Raw genomic sequence first — 21,748 nt, 5'->3', positions numbered from 1 at the left:
TCAGACTTCTTTGTGGAGAATACCCAGGATGCTAGGGGAAGGTCAAAATATTCTTTCTGTGTTGTTGGCTTTTTTGAGTGACATGTATTTTGAAAATGTTTCTCATTAATTTTTGGTTTTCCTCTTTTAACTTTTAAATACTAGCAAATCAATGCCAATGTGTTCCTAAAAATGAACTCTTTCACAAACTCCCAGGTTACTTAAAAAGCCTGCCCAAGCTTGGAATTTTCCAATGTGCACTTATTAAACTCAGATCTTTAATACAGCCATCTTTTGCCATGTTAAAATGATAATAAATGATTAGTATTTCAGATTCAGCCTTAGTATTCATTTTTAACATTCTTAAGAAGCAAAGCATTAGGAGATGAGTTAAATGACAAAATCTTCCTTGTTTGGGTTTATGTTAAAAAATGACTAATTTTCAATACATACCTCTGATCCACTGTCCTGCTGGTTCTGCAATAATCTCTGTACAAAATTTTCAACTATTTGTGGCCTAATAACTGAAAAGTTTTCTTTCATGACTTGATGTTTCCAAAGATCTAGGGGGGAAAACACCAACATTTATATCACAAAACACAGCACTGTTCACGGTTACATAACGGCAATTCTCTGAGATCACGCTGGATGCAGCAAGCTGCATTTCCAAATACACAGAAAGCAGAGCGCTAGGCAGCTGGGGTGGGGTGGCACAGACCCAGCCCCCTCTGGATGTGGCATAACAAAGATCTCTAACAAGAGTCCTAAAGAAAAGGTTTGGAAAATCACCTCTCAGGTCCAGGGAACGATAGTCTGTCACCACAACCATAAACCTCAGATGAAATGTTACTATTGACCACATATGAAAATTTCCATTAATATCTTGTGTGTTTCTGAACAATTGTCTTAGTGTAACACATCTCCTCCAAACACGCAGAACAATATGACTGATGTTCTAAGAAGTGAGGCACACAGAGTTACTCCGAGTAACATTGTTTACGGCAGCAGAGCTTGGAAACACACATGTCCATTAGTAAGGATCTAGTTATTTAAACTAAGGCACATCCTTCTGGAGGGATGGCACGGAGCTGTGAAAGGAAGAACATTTTCCTATATTGATAGGAAAACAGCGACTGAAAAAACAGCCACCATAATTTCTGAGAAGAAAGGGTTAGGTGAGAATGTGGGTCAGCTTCACTGCCAGCAGGGTTGGGTTCCGAGATTTGTGGAAAGGTGACTGGATCATAATCTTCACCGTTGATTAAACTCATTCTTCAATGCCCGATGCTCCAAGAGGAGCCGAACTGGAGGTGGGCTCCTGGGGAAGTGCCTTTGCAGGGTCCCTGTCTTCCTGGCACTCTTCCCCGTGGTCCACTTTCCCCGTGGTCTGCTTTTTGGCTACCAAGAACTGGGCCACTTTGCCCCCCAAGCCCTTCTGCCACCGTGCCTCTGCTCTTCAGGAGCCAACTAGGGACTCAGTCCTCTGAAACTGGGACCAATAAACCTCTCCTCTTTTAAACTGTGAGTTCAGGCATTTGGTTTTAGCAATCAGAAACCTGACCAATACAAGTGTCTCTAAGCTTTAATCAGAAAGAAATCGTGGGAAGACATCCCCTTAGGGTTACTCAGGGTCACTGTGAGAAACTGTCCTCTCTTTTTCCTGCCCTCTCAGGTCTCCCTTCCTTCCCGGATCGGCCACAGTAGTGCCTGCTATTTCTCCCATTTCCCTAAGGTTCTGTGAAGTCATTCAGGCGCAGTACAGAAAAGATTAAACTCCAAGACATGGCGAGGAGGGGACAGAAGTATTCCAAGGTTCCCTCGGGCAGGTGTAAACGAAGACCCCAGAGTTGGCCAACAGGGAAAGCAAACACCCGGAGCGGGCGATGAGGGCTCTGTGTCCTGGTCCTGTTTTCTCTCATAGTGTAGGGAGCCGAGGAAGCTGGAGGTGGACCACATGTGTGGGGCTAAAGCAAGCAAGCCCAGAAAAAACAGAGAGACCAAAACAAGCCATGTGAACAAGGTGGCCCAGCACCAGGAAGGCAGGGCCCAGGCCTGCCAGGCAAGGGGCTGCTGGCCGAGGCGCTGAGACTCACATCACCCTGCCCAGTGTATAAGTCAAGGTGCTCCAGGGTGAGCAGTTCCTTTCCTCCCCTCAGGGGAAGGGCTCCACCGCCCCCAGCTTTGTCTTTTTAAAATTTTTCTCATCCTCTCCGGTCCTTAAGCCCAGGAACCTCAGGAGCTGCACTGGGCCACGGCATGTGGTGCCAGAACACAGACGGGGTAAGAGACTCAGGGCGAGGGGACACTTTTCATGTGTGGGCAATGTAGGGGGAGAGGTAGATTGGTGTAGGTCAACCGTCATCACTGGAGTGTGTTGATGTGGCTTCATTAGGTATAAAGGGTGGGGCATTGAGACTCCCGTATTCTCTAGACCCAGTTATAAAAGGGCCTGAGAGAAACCCCTTCCCTTGAAAAGAAAAGAAAAGAAAAGAAAAGAAAAGAAAAGAAAAGAAAAGAAATGTAATGATTATATCAGCTGTCTAACTATATGACAGACTTACCCAAAACAATCACAAATGTTTAAAGACCTGTTTGTTGTATGCGTGATTCCAGTATTTACGTTCCTTCTGTGGGTCTGGATGAGACAGGATCTGAACAATCTTAAGCTTCTTGAGACAATTACAAGGGAACTGGCTCCAGGCACTGCTTGAGAATCAGTCCCGAGCAGGGAAAGGGTGGCACCACCGCCACCCTGATCACTTTAACCGAGCCACTAACTGTCCAGCAAACCCTTCGACTATCTGTCCAAATTGTAGAGACGGTATCATTGGGCCACTCGATGTAAATTCAAAACCGCTACAAAAGAAGAACTTTCAGCAGGGTTGTGGCAGCCAGGCAAAGGGTAGGGGTGTGAGGGCTCAGATGGCTCCCCGGGATGGCCTGGCCCTGCGCGCCCGGCAGGCTCCTATGGTAGGGGTAACATGGTCCTGATTCGTGGTTTGCTGATTCCTGTTTACAAAATGCTCTTACAAAAGACAATTTCAAATAACCAATATGACAACAACTAACCTTTAAAACTTCCAAAAATCCAACATTTGGCTTTCACAGGCTGGTTCCAGCATATCACTGTCTCACCATGGCTTTGTAGTGGGTCTTGATATCTGGTAATGTAAATTCTCAAACTTTTTCAAAACTGTTTGCTACAGAGGTACTTGTTTCAAATTCGTGATTAATGTTATTCTACATTTATTTAGGTCCCTTCTGCTTTCTTAAGTCAATTTTAGTTGCTAATAGACTATACAGTTGGCTAAGTTTCTTGAGTATGTCTCCAGAAGGAGAAATTGTAAACTTACATACTTGGGAGGAAACACAACAGCTTACAGTAAGACTAGGGGAAAAACAAACCAACAGAAATCAGCTGGCCCTCCCCAGATTTTAAAGGGTTATTTACTAAGTTATTTACTTTCTGCTCCTGAGTTTGGTCCAAAAAAGGTAAAGAATCAATGTTGCTCGTCTCAGCTGCAAGGAGAAAGCAGGGCTAAGGTTCAATCTACTCAAAACACTGTTCAAATCTCCCTAGATTATTGTATTGCTCAACTGGTTATTCTTCCCTTTACAAAAATTGGAAAATCTATAAATAAAGAAAGGGTGCCTAAGGATTTTGGATCTTCTGATACTTATGAGAGAGGTGGGACACGGCTCTGCCTGGCCAAGCCATCCTGGTTTTTCCTATCACCTGTGCACATGCTTTATGAATTAAAAGTTTACACTGCACTGGTGCTCAGGTCCCCAACAACAGCTGGCCTCCAGCCCAGAGCAGGAGCGGTGCCTGCATGTCACAGGAGAGCCCAAGGTCCCTAAATACAAAATGCTTTTTCCATTTTCTCTATACCTTACCACAAAAATTCTTTATAATCTTCAGGTCTAAAAGTAAGCTGAATGTGCTCACAATTTAATTTCAGAAAAACAAAAGGGAGAGTTCACCTCGTAATAGATTTCACTTGGCAGTATATAGATTTAAAGTATTTAAATTCTAATAAAGATGTAACTACTTCAGCAGATAGATAATGTAATCAAATAAATCAAATCTAAAAAGAATCCGCTGGAAAGATCTTCATACTGGACAACAAAAGCACCCAGGTTAAAGCTAAATGACCTATCTGGGAGCCAGTGTGTGCTGTCCAGCTGTATCATGGGCCCAAACCCAGGAAAGGAATTGATTCTACCTCTCAAGAAGCTGATGCTCAGCCCTATGACAGTGATGCCTTGGAGACCATGCCACAACTGACAGAAAAGGATGAAGCTAGAACCAACCTTAATTAACCCAAGATGCCCAGGAGACGGTAACCAAAACTAAAAAACGTGCAAATAGATGACAGAAGTGCATGCCAAGTCCTATGACAAAAATATGTTAATTACAGATGAGATTTTGCCTTTTCCAAATTCTTTGATAACTGACCTACAACAAATGTGACTGGTCTATTTAAAATTACAAATTCGACAATTGTAAAAATTTTGTGTAATTCAATTTGGCTAAAATACATTTGAGTACACTCTGATTATGAAAGATGTTTGTAATCTGTCTGCATATCTGTGTGTCTGTTTGTCCAGTCGGTTAACTGTTGATGGAAGTTACTAAGCTAGTGATCACTCACACTTATGAGATCTGCATTCTCCTAAACGGCAATGTTAGGTAAAAGCTTTTATGTATTAGTTAAGGATGATTAACCAAAAAGGAGAAACTTGATGTCAAAATCAAAATTCAAGTATGTTACCAGATGTCATAATGGCTTTTATGCTGAAACATTGTATATGGTTTGATTTCTAATTTTCTATGTAAAATATGTAATTGTTAATATTCTATAGTTATTCAAATGTTAAAACAGCCATGGTTGTTAAAAAATAATGGTTCCATTTTATGTTCTAAGGTGTTTGATAGATGATAACGCCTCTACTATATTGTACTGTTATCAATGTTTTATTCTGGATGTTCAGCAACTGAGGCATAGAGACCATCAAACAGCCCTCCAAGGTCAATGAGGACCCAGGACATAAGTGAACCTCTGCTGTGTCATCCTATACTCAGTGAGTTCCTGGTTTTTGGATCAAAGAGATTGAGAAACCACTGAGGAAAGTAATCATGGTTGTGTCATATGCCTAAGGAGAGTCACCAGGAGCAAAATCCCCCAAGCTTTCACAGAAAGCAACTTGGTCAAGCAATGGCCGTGACTCATCCGAACGGCTGACACTAACAGAAGAACTAAGAAGTGCTGTAGCTGGTTCCAAGGTTCCTAAGGAGACTTAACTGACCTTGATACATAACAAAAATTGATTGTATTTAAAATAGGTCTCACCTTAACTTGGTCTTGAACATCCTGCAGAAATTGTATAACTACTAGAGGTATATAAAACAAAGTAACATGTTATAAAAGAAACTCAAATCACTAACACCTTTTGGCAATTGCCAGCTATACTGGTAGCTGACTACTGTCACAGATGAATGATGGACTGCACAGGGTTTCAATTGCAGAATGCAGGGACTTAAAATCTTTGCACTGCACTTAAAGTAAAAAGATCTACAGAGCTCTCCAACACAGCTCCTCCAGCTTCAACTGACCACCCGGCCTGGGCAACAACAAAACAAAAAAGGAGGATATATAGGGAGCCATTGAAGCTGGAGGTTGATCACATGTGTGTGGCTAAAGCAAGCAAGCCCAGAAAAAACAGAGACCAAAACAAGCCATGTAAACAAGGTGGCCCAGCACCAGGAAGGCAGGGCCCAGGCCTGCCAGGCAAGGGGCTGCTGGCCGAGGGGCTGAGACTCACATCACCCTGTCCAGTGTATAAGTCAAGGTGCTCCAGGGGTGAGCAGTTCCTTTCCTCCCCTCAGGAGAAGGGTGCCACTGATCCCAGCTTTGTCTTTTATTTTTCTCATCTTCTCTCTGGTCCTTAACCCCAGGAACCTCAGGAGCCACAGTGGGTCTCGGCATCATAATAATCCCTTAATGCCTGCTAGAGAAACCACTCACACAAAGCTAACCTTGACCACACGGGTTAATTTCTGGGCAAAGACATGGCCCTGTTCGCTAAGGCTATTTCTTCCTGCTGAGATGCATGTAAGTGGGGGGGGGGGGTGTCCCAAGGCTGTGCCAGCTTCTTCAGGGATACTCAGGCCACAGAGGTCTGAGAAGACCCAACTGAAGAAATGGATTACAGAGCATCCAGGCACTGGGGACTCAGTAAAGGAGGAGCCCTGGTGTCCCTGTTGAGCCCAACAGACCAAAGAACAGAAACAAAACCAAACCAAGTCATGGTGGCCCCGTCAGTCATGGTGCTCATTTAAAAAGCATTACAAATCTAGGATTAGGGTAGGCTAGCCCAGGCAGTTTAGTTATCTGATCACTGTTGAAAAGAACTCTGCTTCTCCCCACTGGCCCCCAAGGAAGCCCCAGCCAACAGGGTGGCAAACCACAAAGCAAATACACCCCAGCTCTGCCACGATGTCTTGCTGAGGTGGCTGCACCTGCCCTGTGCTTGTGGGTTTTCTCCAAGGACCTGGAAGGCAGCCACCTGACGCAGCCAACAACAGAAGCTTTGTGTGCTGTAAGGTGTTCTGTAACCAGAGCTCAACTGTACAGCTCTCTGGTGACATTTAGAGATGACCCTGGGTGTGGCTTACCTTCTCTCTGGCACGGCCTTCTCCCAAAGCCCTGTATATAGGATCAAGTTACTGAAAGCACTTTTTCTTTACCTAGGCGTAGGTAAAGAAAACATGACAGTGCCTCCAAACTTAGTCTCAAAATGTAAACCTAATTTGTTTTGCTAGTTCCCGGGTTCAAAGGAGATGGATTTTCTTCTAGCATTTTTGGGTGTCTGGAATAGATATCTGCAGTTCGGACAGGACAACTACATGATCTGCAGGGCCGTATGCAGTAAAAATGTAGGGCCTTTCATTCAAAAAGACAGGGAAAATGTAGTTTTACAGGAAGTAAAATAGAAAGCTTTTTCCTTTCTTCTGCTGTCTTTTCAAGCCTGTCGTGTGTGTGTGTGTGTGTGTGTGTGTGTGTGTGCACATGTGTGTGTGTAGTGGGTATTGAACTCAGGATTTTGCACTTGCCAGGCAGGCACTTGTGCGTCCTGGTATTTTTATCTGCTTTCCCTTGGGCACACACAGGCTCCCGGGGTGAGGGGGACCTCATTAGTGCTGTGCCCTGCCCATTGCTTGGTGTCTGAATGCACAGGACCCAGCAGCTGCCAGGCTGAGGCTGTGTGTCTGTAGCTGCAGCCACCACTAAGCACAGGTGACGCCTGGGGCACCGCACCCCTTGATCTGGTATAGCTTAGGTACCAGGGGTGGAAGAGGGTCACCCTAACTGTGCTGCCCACTGAATGCACGTGACACTGCAAACCTAGGGCTCCCGAGAGGCTGCACCGTATAGGAGCCTAACCCGGAGCCACCCTGCACCCGGGGTCTGGGAGTGGGGAGGGAAGGTTAGTGATGTCACGAGCAGAAGAGCAAACTGGGAACACACACACACCCCACCCCCCCACCCCACCCCACCCCCGTACACCTGGGAGGTATCAGAGGCAGCCAGCACCAAGGCTGCACACCCTTCACACTCCCTGAGTCCCTCTTTCAAAATACAATCTCTCAATTTAAGCAATTTGAGAGTTAAAAGTGAGGCGCGGTGGTGTACACCTGTAATCCCAGCACTTGGGAGACTGAGGCAGGAGGATCACTTAGATTAGAGGCCAGCCTGGCCTACATAGTGAGTTCAACGCCAGCCTGAACTATACAGTGAGACTGTCTCAAAAAAAAAAAAAAGAAGTTTCCAGATGGTGACTCGTGGTCCTCTGCATCCCATGGGAACGCTGTGGGCACGGACCATGAAGTCGCCTTGTGTTCAGACCTCAGAGGAAAGGAGACTGCTTTTACTGCTTTTCCACTACTTACGTGTGTGTGTGTGTGTGTGTGTGTGTGTGTGTGTGTGTATACACACATATATTTGTATGTATATGTATATTTACAAGATTTTTATATATGAGATGATTGAAAACAAGTGAATGTTTACATTTTTTGAAAGTTATTGCAGTAAAAGACAATGCCATTAATTCCCCTCATCTCATTGCCCTTACCAATTCTTTCTTTTGCCTTTTTGAGATAGGGTTTCATTATGTAGTTCAACTGGCCTTGAATTCACTTTGTAGCCCTGGCTGGCCTCGAACTCACAGTGATAGAATTCACAGTGATCCTCCCGCCTCGGCCTCCTGAATGCTAGGATTACAGGCAAGAGCCACCAAGACTGGCCTTCTTGCCGCTTGCTGAAGCAGTTCTCAGAATCCTGTTTCAGGAGTGTCTTTAAGAGGTGTGATAAAAAATACAGAGAATGCTGGTGCTCAGGGCCCTGAGACAAAGGCAGGGTCAAAACACCGTGATGTGTCCTCCTCCACCTTGTCCACTGGACCTGGCACTGTGCGACTGCGGACTCCTCCCCAAGTCAGGATGATCAGAAAAGGTTCAGTTTTGAATCAGCTGAGGACATCAAAGAGCCAGAACAGTGCGACCAAAGACTCAACTTCCAAAGCAACTTCAGAAGGTGCTCAGAACGATGCAACAGTGTGTCCCAAACAAGGGAGTACGTCTTGAGGGGGATTAATGTCCATGTGCCTTTTATTGTCCTACATTTAAAAAATATAAATACTATGTTTTGAACACACCTTGTACGTCATATATATTATACCAAGAAAGTGTTCATATGTGCCCTTCACTTTAACATTGTTTCAATTATGAGTTAATTGGTGGAGCTGAGACTGAAGTGAAAACACGTTTTCATTTAAAATCTTTTGAAGTGACAGTGTATACTGGCAGTCGTACACACCGGGAGCCTGAGGCAGAAGGGTCACAGACCTCAACACAGCCTGGGTAATTCCGTGACATAGTGAGACCCTGTCTCAAAATAAAACAAAAATAGAAAGAACTGGGCACGGAGCACGGTGTAAAGGTCCAAGGCTCGGTTTTGTTTTGTTTTTACAGTTAATGTGAATACACGAGGCGCCTGATTAAGTAAAAAGAAAAGAAATGCTAATTTTTGAATTAATAAAGTAAGTATGGCTTACCTGTTGGGAGCGTGCTTTCCTTCCTGGACTTTTCTGATAAAACCAGTGTCATCTCTCGGTGGACTTTCCGTAATACCTCCTGGATCATGTGAATTTCAGTCTCTTCCAGAAGTTTCCGAAGCTGGAGCACGCACAAGAGTCATCTGCACATTAACTCACGCCGTGGGCTCCCAAGCCTAAAGCTATTCCTCAGCTATCTTCCCCCTGGCAGGAGGAAGGGCTCCTTTCTCAGGCCCCCCACTGCTCCTGCAGCTTCGATTCATCTTTTTGGAGATCAAAGACATTTTCTCCTGGCCCATGTGCCAGCTGATAAAATAGAACCCTTTTACCAGACCAGACTGAACTGCAAAATGCGTCAAGCCTCAGAGTGACATCTTCTCTCTGAGATCTTTAAATGTGGCCAAGGATTTCATGAACCATCACTTTTATCATAAGAGAAGCCTTCAGGCTGGAAACTCAATTTTGATGCCAAGGAAGATTTCATACATAACCAAGAGGACTCTGTACTCCCGTCTACCCAGAATGTGTGCACGGCCCACCATCCTCCCTGGCGGAAGACCAGGTGCCGGAGAGGGAGCAGAGTTCAGCAGGGTACACGTGGTCTTGCGTGGCCCTGAGCCCTGCTTGGGGGCCCGAATGTTGCCTGTGGCTCAGTGGACAGGCCAGAGGCTTTTCACAGGGAGCCTGGTCTCAACACCAAGCTGAGCAAAGCCTTGGAAAAAATGGCTTCTCCATATAGATTGTCTAACATGCCAAAGAGACTACTACATAAGTTGAACTTTCTTATTTTTGGAAGAACAATTATCAGAGTATTCGATATCTCATGTCCATGTGGATACGTGGGCGCTGGTTTTTATGTTTAAGACACTACTGCTCCTAGCACTGGGAGGCCGAGGCAGGATTGCTGCAAGTGTGAGGTCAGCATGGACTACATAGTAACTTCGAGGTCAGCCTGACCGCTCGGCTTCAAAAAAAAACGGTAGAGGGGCTGGGGATTTAGCTCAGCGGCATAAGCACCTGCCTTGCAAGCAGGTGGTTGTGAGTTCGATCCCCGGTACTGATAAAAAAAAAAAAAAATAAGGTAGTGATTATGTTTTTTGTTTTTTTCTGTTGATGGAAAAACAAAGTAACAACAATATAGATTTGCAGAGCTGAGAATTTAAGGACTAGTTTTTCGTTTTCTCAAAGTTCCCCATGTACCTTTAATTGCTAACAATTCACAACCCTCTAACTTACACTGAACTTCTTACAAAACAAAATAAACCAAACCTACACCCATTGTGTATATTTGTAGTTTTACATGCTATTACCAGAGAGCAAGTTTTCCAAAGCGGATTTTAAAGGTTCCTGCGCACCTGCTGAGTTTTTATTTCGGTTTCTGAAGCTCCTTTTGGAGGCAGAACGGACTGACTATTTATCACAGATCCTTCAAATTCCTCTTCTTTCCCCATCTGCCTTGCGAGAGCTCTCATGCTGGGGTAGAGAATGTCAGCTCTATCAAAGAAGAGAAACGGAAATGAGCAAATGACAGATTTTTTTTTCTTATTCTGATTCCCCAGCTTATCATCACGTACAAGTGTCCCAACCTCCTCACAGCACCTAAATTCACCTCTCCCTTGGTCAGTCTTAAATCCCAATGCCTTTTCCTGGGGGGGACGTACAATTTCAGATTCCACTCCTCAGCATATGGACCATGCTCATTCCCCAGTTACAGGGACACTGGCCGCAAGGCCCTCACCTGGTGGAGGAGCAGTGACCCTCCCGGGGCCTGGACGGTCCAGCGGGGCAGGAAGACCCTGAGGAGTGCTGGCTGTGGACCTAACAGCAGGCCAGGCCTTGCTGCGGGCTGTCACCCACCCACCTGCCTCCAGGGCCCTCCACCTCTCAGGCCTGAGCCTGGGCAGCAGGAGCCCGATTACCTCCAGGATGCAGCCTGCAGTGCTGGGGACAGCGCTCTGGCCACCGAGGAGAAAGGCAAAAGAGCCCCCAGGCTTGCCAGGAACCCTGAGCTAGAAAGCTGGGTCTGGTCAGTGGGGTGGATTGCTAAGCCCAGGGTCCCAAGAACTGGGTATCGGACAGGTAGAAGACCCACTGTGTGGCCTGGAGGAGGCCAGCGGTGGCCCACAGCTCTGCTGCACAGAGAGCTGGGTGCCCCGGGAGGTGGGCACCTTGGGGAGGTGGGCACCCTGGGGAGGTGGGCACCCTGGGGAGCTGGGCCTCGATTCCCACCCTGACCGAACCACACTCACTCATAGAGGGCCGAGAGCTGCTGGTGCCGGGAGGCCAGGTCCAGGTCCTGGGCGTGCAGCCTGAGTCGGCCCCAGTGCTCCTTCAGCACCTCCAGCTGCTTCCACAGCAGCAGAAAGGTCCTCAGCTGGGCCAGGGCCGCCACTGGGTCGCACCGGCCTTCCAGAGGGGCGGAGGCCGCCGGGCTGCTCGGGAGCTCACTTCGGAATCTGGGCCCTCTGATCCCATCTGGCTGAAAGCATAGCAGGCATCCTCCTTACTGGCCAGGGACCAATGTGTGACAACCTTTTACATGCAGCCCACATCCTTTAAAAATAAAGCAGATAGCTGGGAGTGATGGCACCCATCTGTAATCCCAGCACTCTGGAGGCTGAGGCAGGAGGATCGTCAACAGTTCAAGGCCATCCTGGGCTACATAGTGACTTCAAGGCCATCCTGGGCTACATAGTGACTTCAAGGCCATCCTGAACTACCTGGTGAGGACTTGTCTCAAAAAAGCATAAGAAAAAAAGAGCAGAGGGCATTTCATTTGAATTTATTATTCAATAGGCGATTTTACTTTAAAATTTTGATTTCTTTCTGTGCGTGAGTGCCTATCTATGCACGTGTGTGTGTGTGTGTGTGTGTGTGTGTGTGTGTGTGTGTGTGTAGTACTGGGGACTGAATCCAGGGAGCACTGAGGTACATCCTGATCCTTGCGTCCTTTTTAAATTTTATTCTGAGACAAGGTTTCATTAAATTGCCCAGGCTGGCCTCAAATCTGCAATCCTCTTGCCTCAGCCTCCTGAGTGGCTGGGATTACAGATGTGAAGTAAGCATTTGCTGTGAGTGCTGGAGGACGCAGAGGACGAAGTTCCCAGGCTCTGCTCTCCTACAGTCATAGAAGTGTGACCAAGGCCACCCAGAGAGTGAGACAAACCAGGGACAGGAGTCCAGGCCCTCAGCTCGATCACAGGGTCTCCATCACAGGAGCTTCCTCAACAGACTACAGGGCAAATTCCATGATTTGGATCAGAGGACATTCAGGGCACAGAACTTAGGCACTCAAGTTTCTTGGCTCAAAAAAGAAAGAGCAACCTCACGTAATTGGATCCTAGATCAGAGCTATTCACATAAAGGAAGATGCCTCTGCCGGAAAGAGGGTCAGTCAGTGTCCAGAGGAGGACTGGCCACCGAGAGGCCCCGGAGCGTGAGCTTGCACTCAGCTGACACAATCCCTAACACTGGAGCCTCCTCGGTAATCAGTTGGCCGCAGTTCCCAGTACCTTACTCTTGGAACCCTTTCGTCCGATGAAATCTTAGGCATGGGCCCAAAATATCCACAGACCAAGGCTCAGAACAGTGACACCACTAGAGGCCATGTAGTTGGTTCCCTGTGATCAAAAAGCTCCATGATGTCTCCAAGGAGACCTTGGCGTCACAATTTTAAAGACCATCAGCAAATCCATCTCCTTTGTAGACACAATTGAGAAAGATCATAGAACTTGTATCATGGCTGGAATCTAGGAATCTGGACTGATAGGGCATTATAAATTCTAGTGTTGCTCACCGTCTGTAAATAAACCTTTCTAAATAAAAATGTGTCATGTCAGGCATAGTGATGCATGCCTATAATCCAGCACTCAGGAGGCTGACACAACTTCAAGGCCAGCCTGGACTACATCAGAAGAACCTATCTTTAAAAATCAGAAAGCAAAACTAATTAAATAATAATATATTCATGTTAAGAGATGTTTTATCTACCTACATGTTGTAAAGGACTAGAGAAAAAATGGGAAATACAATAAATGGTAAGATGGGAAAATAAAAAGCTTAAAAAATAAATCAAAAGGTGGAGATAAATGATAAGGGACATCAGGAAGGGATGGTATCTATCAGAACCAGGACCAAACAATGGCACGTGGAGGGACCAAGGACCCAGGATGCTTCTTGATCTTGGCACTGCTTGATCTCCTCCTGGATTTGCAAATGATCCCTCTGCGTGATGCATCTAATTGTGTTCTAGGATTTAGAACCTTCCTGCTGATGGGCCTTAAGTGGACCAACTGGATTTTAGCCAAAAGCCCCAAGGACAATACACTGGGAAGCTTCTAAGAAAGTATTTTCTCCTTGGAAGAGCTAGGACTCCCCAAGGAGAAAGCGCTCTTGTTCTGTTTTTATCTTGCACGGACACGGAAACGTGCTGAGTCCTTGGGGTAGCTGCTGAGTGACCGCACCAGCCGGGGGGAGCTGCTGTCTCCTAGCTAGACCCACGGAGGGCAGGACATCTGCAATCCGTCCATGTCTCTCGGACTCTAGGCAGCGAGAGGAGCAGAGCTCGAAATCCTAAAGAGAGTGATTTGGAAGCTAAAACCTGAAGCACAGGCAGGAAATAAGCAGGCGATGAGGTGGGACGTGAGAGGAGAAGGGGGATCTGGCCCTCAAGAGGGACAAAGGGGAGCTGGGTGCACTGGACAAGGTGAACGAGGTGAGCTAGACAGATTGCTAAGAGCCACGTCGGAAGTCTCCTTAAGGTGCATGACTCTAGAGAATTTGTAAGCACTGTCTGGGTTTTAAGGAGAGAAGCAACGTAACCAGGTGTGCAGTCTTTAAAAAGTTGCCCTGGTTAATGGATTGGGAGTACACGGGACTCCGTGGTTCTGCTAACAGCACAGCTGGGGCTGATCATGTTTGCACTGGTGCGAGCTTAGTGAGGGAGAATGGAGAAAGCGGACACACTCGAGATTAAAATCAAAGGACGGTAACTCTTGGTGTCTGCTTGTGAGCATGATACAGGAGGAAGAGGAAATGCTAGGAGGGTGAAGCCAGCTCTGCTCCGGCCGCACTGTGTCTGAGCTGGAAGAAATGGAGCCGCTCAGAAGGCAGCTGAATGTGTGAACCTGACAGGCGCGTGATTCAGATGAGTGGAGGCACTGCCTTTAAGGTTAAAGCTAGAACAACAGAAGGGTTTGCCAGGGAGCAAGCGGGAAAGGGACGGAGTGTGAGGGGGAGCCGGGCATGGTGGCGCATGCTTTTTTTTTACCGGTACCGGGGATCGAACTCATGACCATGCGCTTGCAAGGCAGGCGCTTATGCCGCCAAGCTAAATCCCCAGCCCCTGTATGCCTGTTATGCCAGCACTCGGGAGGCTGAGGCAGGACGGTGGCCATGAGTTTGAGGCCAGCCTGGGCTACATAGGAAGTTCAAAACCAGCCTGAACTACAGTGAGGGAGCTCTTGGTCCAGACAGTGGCCCTGGAATCTGGTTTTCTAGTCGGCCATGTGATTCTGGCCACTTTACTCAACCTTTCCAAGCCTTGGTAGTCTCATCTAAAATGAGAACAATGAAAGGATTTATGCCATGTAAATGTATGAAAATTAAATGAATTAAATAAATAAAGCATTCTGAACAGACTTCTGCTCATAGCCAACAGCGGTATTAACAGTATTTGGGACTGATTTATAGCTTTGGGCAGAAAAGGCTCAGTGCCTGAGGTCTATAAAATATGTTAATCTCTTTTAAAGTCTGGAAAAAAATTGGACTTTTAGGTTAAATAAAATGCTTTAAAATATAATAGATGTGTTTTTCTTTATACTGAGTTATAAAATATAACTTACTTTTTTTAAAGGAGAAAAGGGCCCACTAACATGCTAGAGTCTATAAAAATCAATGCATGGTCCTAAGGCAACAGAAAAAGAAACAGAAAAGAAAGATTCAGGGGCAGGGAGGTGGAACGACAGGTTTAGGCTTTTCTCCAAAAGTTTGGCTCCTGGAGGGAGGCACTAGCTCAATTCACTGACACCCAAACATGTCTCTGCTGGACCCAGACGCGTGCAGAATCGTTCATGACACCAGGCGGGTAAGTGGCTCCTGTACCTTAGGGCGTCAGAGGGGAAGCCCAGAGAAGGGAGCAGGGTCTAGGACCCACGCATGGGCTAGCTGAGGCACAAGACAAAGATTCAGCCTGAGGGGCTCCCCTGGAGTTTCTCTCCTGGCCCTTGGGCTTCCCTGAAAGTTCAAGACAGTGACTCACAGTGAAAGCATCTGGCTGGAGTAAGAAATGGGAATGCGACTGATGATGAGACTGTGAAAGAAAATCCCTTGAGCGGCTTTCACAGGCCACCTGTGCTTTGTCGCTGCGTCTGTGTGGTGTTAGCACAGTCCTGGGCGCACTGGGAAAGGCTATGGGAGGGATGAGGCTCTCTAATGCATTTCCCACATAGCAAAAGGCTTTCATACAACACAGAGCTGTGCGGACTGTTCACCAGGAATACCTGTCTGCTTTGGGTCACTGTGGCTTGGCACCCAGGAGAAGCCTCCCCGTTTGTGTGAGGGCCGCGCGAAAGTACATCGTCCATTAGCAGGCGCATGGCTACCAGCTCCCCGTGGGCCACCTTGTGGTCGCTGTCACTCAGCCCGCAGAGGCACTGCTGAGAAGAAGATGCAAAAACAAAACAAAAGCCACGCTCCAACCTGGAAAACTCTCACGTATCCTTTACATGTGTTTTTTTTGGGGGAAAACTATTCACAAGTGCTCCCTCTCAGCTATGAGGAAAATCCATAAAAACCAGGGAAACACTTCTAATTAAAGTCTTCCTTGGGCACATCAGACTTTTGGTCCTAGGCAGAGGTGCCAAATTTACTGGCTCTTATAGCGGATCTATATGATGACTATATAGTGTGACATTAATTTTTCCTTTAAAAGTACAAGTATGAATACATGTCTGCTGAGAGAAAAGACTAGGAAAAAATCCCAGAGGTAAACTATGATTGTCTCTGAGTGGTAGGCCATAACAATTTTCTTTTCATAAACTATTCTTTTTACTGCAAAAAATCTTCTTATATATATATGGAGATATATATATATCTTCATAAGAAGATTTCCATCACCTAGCCCCAGAGACTATCAACTTACGATTTATTTTTCATTGTTCGTAACACTTTCATATTTTTTAAATAAAAATGCAGCAATATTTACTTCGATAGCAGAAAACTTATCATGATTAAAAGAAAGTAACGGTTTAAAAGAATTGAAAGTCAACAACGAAAACTAAAATAACAGAAACCCTCCTCATGAGTCCTGCCGAGAGTTTCCTGCTTACCAGAGGGATCAGGCGCCAGAGCTGCCGGCCAGGCAGTTGGCTAAGAGCCCCTGGTGGTGATTAAAGAGGACGCTGCTCCCCTAGATCACAGCTCCCTGGGAACCAAGGCCAGTGCCTGCTGAGACCCTGACTCATGTACAGTAAGAAGACGTGACTCACCTGGCAGCACCAGGCTTGAAGCTTCATGATTAGACACCCTGCTAATGACACCCTACCTGCCATTCTGCAATCAGCTTCCTCTCCAGAACGTGGGAAGATACACCTACCTGCATGCTGTACTCAAAGGTGTCTGGGGTGCAGCTTATAGCTGGAAATGGTCCCCCATCTTCCAGAAATGCTCTCCAGGGGAACAGCACAGATGCCTAAGACCAAATAATAGACACAATAATGCTATATCATCTCCCGATGTTAAAGACATCTGTATGCAAACCAGATTTCTGTGTCTGCACCCCAAACCATTGTTGGATGATTTATTATGTAGAAATAATTCTTGATGGTGAGTCCTTCATAATGAAGAGGAGACAGCAATAATAATAATATTATTATTTTGGTACCACTGATCAAACTCACAACCTCGTGCTTGCCAGGCAGGTACTTGTGCCACTGAACTGTATCCCCTTTATTTTAAAGTTGTTTTTGGAGCAGATGGGTTCAGTCTAACTAGTTGGCACTCTTTGTTTAGAAGTTTCAGAACAAGATAAGACTCCTGGGGCATATTTACGATCAACACAGGCAAACTTGCTTAAATGCTCCCAATACTGAGCACACTGAAAAGCTGTCCTTTAACCCTTTTTTGCTCCAGTTCTTGGTATCAGCTCAAGAGCACTGCCACATCTTATTACATGTAGGCCTCCGTCTCGCTCACATTCAGAGTCTGACGGTCAAGCGATGGCCTATCTTTTATGACACCATGTGTGGCCCTGGGTCCAGCTGGCCTGCCTCTTCAACCCTGTTCTATACTTCTAGAATGATGCTGGCTTTAGGTGATTCCTGGAGGGGACACTGACTCTCCCAGCAGGGAACCAGTATCCCTGCATCCACCAAATCCTAGGAAGCACCCAGAGGCAGCAGGAGCAGGCCCAGCAACCATGGTCTAATTCTTCTTCTGGATCTGAAGGAGGGTACGAGGATTGCCTTGCAGCTGGGGGTCACTGTTGGCATCACTTGCTTATCATGTGTATAATGTTCAAATATCAAGTAAGAAGTTTGCAATAAAAATAAAATATGTTTACAACTTCTTTGATACTCTTCTCATCAAGAGCTGGGGCTAAACTGGGATTGTTGGTACATGCTTATAATCCCAGCACTCGGGAGGCTGAGACAGGATGATCGCTGCAAGTGTAAGTTTAAAACCAGCCTGGGCGTCATAATGAGTTGAAGGCCAGTTTATTTTTTTAAGACCTTATCTCAAAAGAAAAAAAAAAAGAATCTAGGGCCTAATTTTCCTCCTCTTGAGGGTAACTGGACTTGATAACTCACTTCTAGTACGTAAAATATAGCAGGTATGATGGACTGTCATTTCTGAAATTTCTTCATAAAAAGTCTAGGACTGCCACTGTTATAGATTAAAAACTGGTGGTTAACTTAATGCCGGCAGAATTAAATCACCATGGTGCTGAGCGCAGATGTTTTTCCTGAGAAAACTTGCCAGCATAAATAGAGATGAGGAAAAGGAGAAGGGAGGTGTTACTGCATTGAGGTGTTGAGGCATTGTGGGTTCTCCTACGAGTTGCTGTTTGACCTGTTGGTTCTCCTGGAGAAGCTCTGGTCCTCACATCGAGCATTGCTTCCTGGCTCCGGAGGGGAAGACATGTGCTGCTTGGTCTCCAGGATGAACTTGTCACACTGCTTCCTGGCATGTACCTGACTGTGCTTATCATTGGAGGAGCTTGGGGCCTCTGTGTCGCTGAGGATGGCTGTGGTGATTTTCAGGGAATCCTGGTCTTTTTTGTGAGCATGACTTCTCAGCTCCAGTGTAGAACCCTCAACCTACCAACACAGCTCCTTCACCCCACTAGCATACACTTTCGGGCTTCCAACGCTGACCTTGGGGCCTTCCCAGTGCAAATCCATAAAAGGGACTGGCGTGAGTCCTTCTCGTGGGCTCTAGACCTCCAGTTAGACTTGTGAGAGGCATTGTCATGAGCTCTGGGTCTTCATCTAGACTCTTGTGGGACATTGCTGTAGGATTCAGGCCCTTGGCTAAATATTCTATTTGTGTTTAGTGTTATAGATGGATTTCCTGCATTTTCTTGTGTTAACTCTGGGTGACAATCATAAAACAATATTGTAAACTCCATGTCCTGATTCTAATTGTTCTCCTCATAACCCCTGACTACAACAACCGTCCTGGGTCCTCTCGCTCAGATTGTTTGCTCCGGAGGAAGCCACTCACTATGCTGGGACGCGCTCTTGAAGGAATCATGTGAGTAACTTGCAGTAGACCTCCCAGTGTCCACCCACAGCCACAGGAGTGAGCTCGGAGCAGCCTTTCCTACAGGTTCATCCTGAGATGTTTACAGCACTGTCCAGCATCGTGACTGCAGCCCAGTGGGAATCCCTGTGCCCGAACTGCCTCCTACGCTTCTCCCAGCTTCCCGAGCCTCAGAAAGGATGCTGAGATAGAGAGCATTTTTGCTCTTCTTGCCTGTTAAACAGTGGGTATGATTCATTCGACAGTAACAGCTAAGGAACTGAATTTGTGGCTTGGTGCTGCCTCAACTCGACATAACCCAGTCTCTGGCTTTCCTAACCCTTGACCCTCTGGACAGTGGAGAACGTTGTTCCTGCCAGGAGCAATAGTGGATGTTAGGGAGGGTTTTCTTTGATGATGCATATGGTAACCAGGGCCATTCAAAATCCAGCTCCTGACCCAATGTATGTATCACAATCGCTATCATTAGTTATTAAGTGGAAAAGATCACGTGTTTGTCTTGTTACTAGCCATAAGCAAATAAGTGACAGCTTATCTGCAGGCAGCATTTGCAGACAAAATCCTGACTGGAAGTAACAGCAGCCCATGGAAGCTGGGATCGCTCTACTATGTGAGGAGCCAGGGAAGACCGAAGGGAATTAAAGTATGGACCCGAGTTCGATTCCCAGTAACCACCCCCCCACCCCCTACCCCCACCCCCACCCCCGGTATACAGCACGTGTATAATAGGCATGAAACAGCTCTACAACTCGCCTGGAGGCTCTGTGGATCCAGCGGCTGTGGCAGGCTGAGCTGTGCAGCAAACATGCTCCTCACCAGAGCGCTGCCCAGGGGCGGTAACCCGTGGTGCATGCCATCTGTGACAGCCTGGTAGGCGGGGATGTTTCCAGCTGCCAAGAACCTTCCTCTGCCAAGACACGGGGCAGGGGGAGGGTGTCAGTTAGAGCAGTTACTTAAGCACCTTGAGTCAGAACTTCCTTGTAAGCAACTAACACTGCGGTAGTGAGAAGTTGCTTCACACACGGCCCCCCTCCCCAGCTGACAACCCTCAGGGACAGGAGGTCAGCAGAGCAGACCTGCATGGCTCCCCTGAGCTGTTCCCCACGGCGACACATGCTGAGGCTCAGGCAGCAGCGGCTGGCCACTGTTGAGTGCTTGAAATGTGACTATTGCGATTGATGGACTGAACTTTAATTTTATTTCCTTTCAATACTGATTAATTGTAGTGAAATAGTCACATGTGGCTGTCAAACTGAACAGTATACTCGTAGCCCTGGGACAAAGCTGTCATTTGTTTAACCACTTTAAAACCAAATAGTTGGCAGATGTGGTGGCCCATGCCTGTCATCCCAGCACTTGGGAGTCTGAGGCAGGAGGATCGCTGTGAGTTTGAAGCCAGCCTGGCCTACACAGTGAGTTCAAGGCCAGCCTAACTATTTAGCGAATCCTGTCTCCAAAAATTACAATAAATAAATAAACAACAACAACAACAAAAAAACCCCAACCAAACAAAAGAAAACCAATAACTGAGACGAAAGCTCTTGATGTACAAAACCAGATTTTGAATTACGTAATAAGAGCCAGGGGTTAGAAAAAAAGGTTTTTGTTTTGTTTTAAACAAAATTTGGCTCTGCATATCAAGAACATGCAAAGCATGCATGTCAAGGCACAAAGCATGAAATTTATACCGTAAGTAGAGAAAGGAGATATGCATGATAAATTTGGATGATTTTCCTGCCCACAAGGAAGCAACAGTTTAAGAAGTAAGGAAAGATTGTTTCTAGAGTTTAGCTCAAGGATGCCGAAAAAGAGGCTGACAGAGGATAAGCCGGGGACAGGTGTCCCAGCGTGCGGGCATGGACTGCTTGGCTCCTCTGAGTGTGGCCCGTGTCTGACGTGCAGACATGCCAGCAAAGAGGACTGGCAATGGGGGAGTCGTCATCACGGATGGAAGTGAGGTGGCCTCAGAGACCAGGAGACCCTCAGAGTGCGTGCGGGGAGGGAAAGGTCCGATGGGGGAGCACCACGCCCCATACATCAGTGTCTGCTGCTCCCTGCCTGCCTGGAGGATTTATAGGCACCCCAAGAAGAACTGAGGTCACCTCTGAGAAATAGATAAGGAGGGGATGTGATGTGAGGCTCAAATTAAGGTCAAATATTAAGTGTCGCCTTGACATGGGGCTTACCCACAAGGTCCCTTCCCCTGTGCTCCCAGGATAAAGTCCCTGTTTGCCAATAACCTTCCTTATCCCCAAGCAGTGACTTCAGATTCTAGCCAAGCCGAGGGATTAGTGAAGAAACTGATCAGACCTTCCTGAGGCGCCAGGGAACACACCTGGCCGCTATTCTTCAGCCTGCCTGCCCTGCCCCAGCTCGGCCACTCTGTTCCCTGTGACCCTGCAAGGCCTGCAGCCCACCTCTGCCGAGCTATGAGGAAACACAATCCCATCTGGTCAGCCACTGCCCGGCCTTGGTGGACTCTTCCCCACCACAGCTGAACAGGAGCAGCTAAAACAGACAGTGAGGGGGAGAGTCTTAGATGAGCTGATTTTAAGGTGAATACTTTTATTTGTTTATTTATCTATTTTAATTATTTTATTGGTTGGGGGGTACCTGGAGTCACACTCCAGACCTCACACTTGCCAGGCAGGTGCTGGGCCACTGAGCTAAATCCCAGCCTTGAAACTGCATACTTTTAAACTCTTAGTGTAATTCATGAATATGGCATTGGAAGGTTTAATATTTTTGCCATCAGTAGAAGGACTTAAAAACTTAAGACAGATAAAAGGAACTTTATATCTGGGTACTAAACAATACATAAAAACATTTTTTGGGCCAGGGATACAGCTCATCAGCATAGCACCCACCTGGCAAGCATGAGGTTGTAAGT

General features: G+C 46.6%; 1 protein-coding gene across 7 annotated transcripts in view; it reads right to left on the bottom strand.

Annotated features, from left to right (window-relative positions):
• Cep57l1 (centrosomal protein 57 like 1) overlaps positions 1-21,748 on the bottom strand; it is a 238,983-nt gene that overhangs the window by 32,485 nt on the left and 184,750 nt on the right. For all 7 annotated transcript variants that reach the window (XM_063253988.1, XM_063253986.1, XM_063253985.1 and 4 more), the window contains 7 exons: positions 19,612-19,765; positions 16,691-16,786; positions 15,597-15,752; positions 11,346-11,575; positions 10,452-10,590; positions 9,097-9,217; positions 433-542 (listed from right to left, as the gene is read on the bottom strand). In XM_063253988.1, the coding sequence (XP_063110058.1) occupies positions 433-542; positions 9,097-9,217; positions 10,452-10,590; positions 11,346-11,575; positions 15,597-15,752; positions 16,691-16,786; positions 19,612-19,765 (1,006 nt within the window). The remainder of the gene's footprint in view (positions 1-432; positions 543-9,096; positions 9,218-10,451; positions 10,591-11,345; positions 11,576-15,596; positions 15,753-16,690; positions 16,787-19,611; positions 19,766-21,748) is intronic.

The sequence above is a fragment of the Cavia porcellus genome, unplaced genomic scaffold, assembly GCF_034190915.1.
Source record: "Cavia porcellus strain 051 isolate PalLab524CR breed Dunkin Hartley unplaced genomic scaffold, mCavPor4.1 scaffold_7, whole genome shotgun sequence".
Taxonomy (NCBI): domain Eukaryota; kingdom Metazoa; phylum Chordata; class Mammalia; order Rodentia; family Caviidae; genus Cavia; species Cavia porcellus.
The sequence above is the reverse complement of the archived record's forward strand: the minus strand, read 5'-3'. Positions and strand labels throughout refer to the sequence as shown.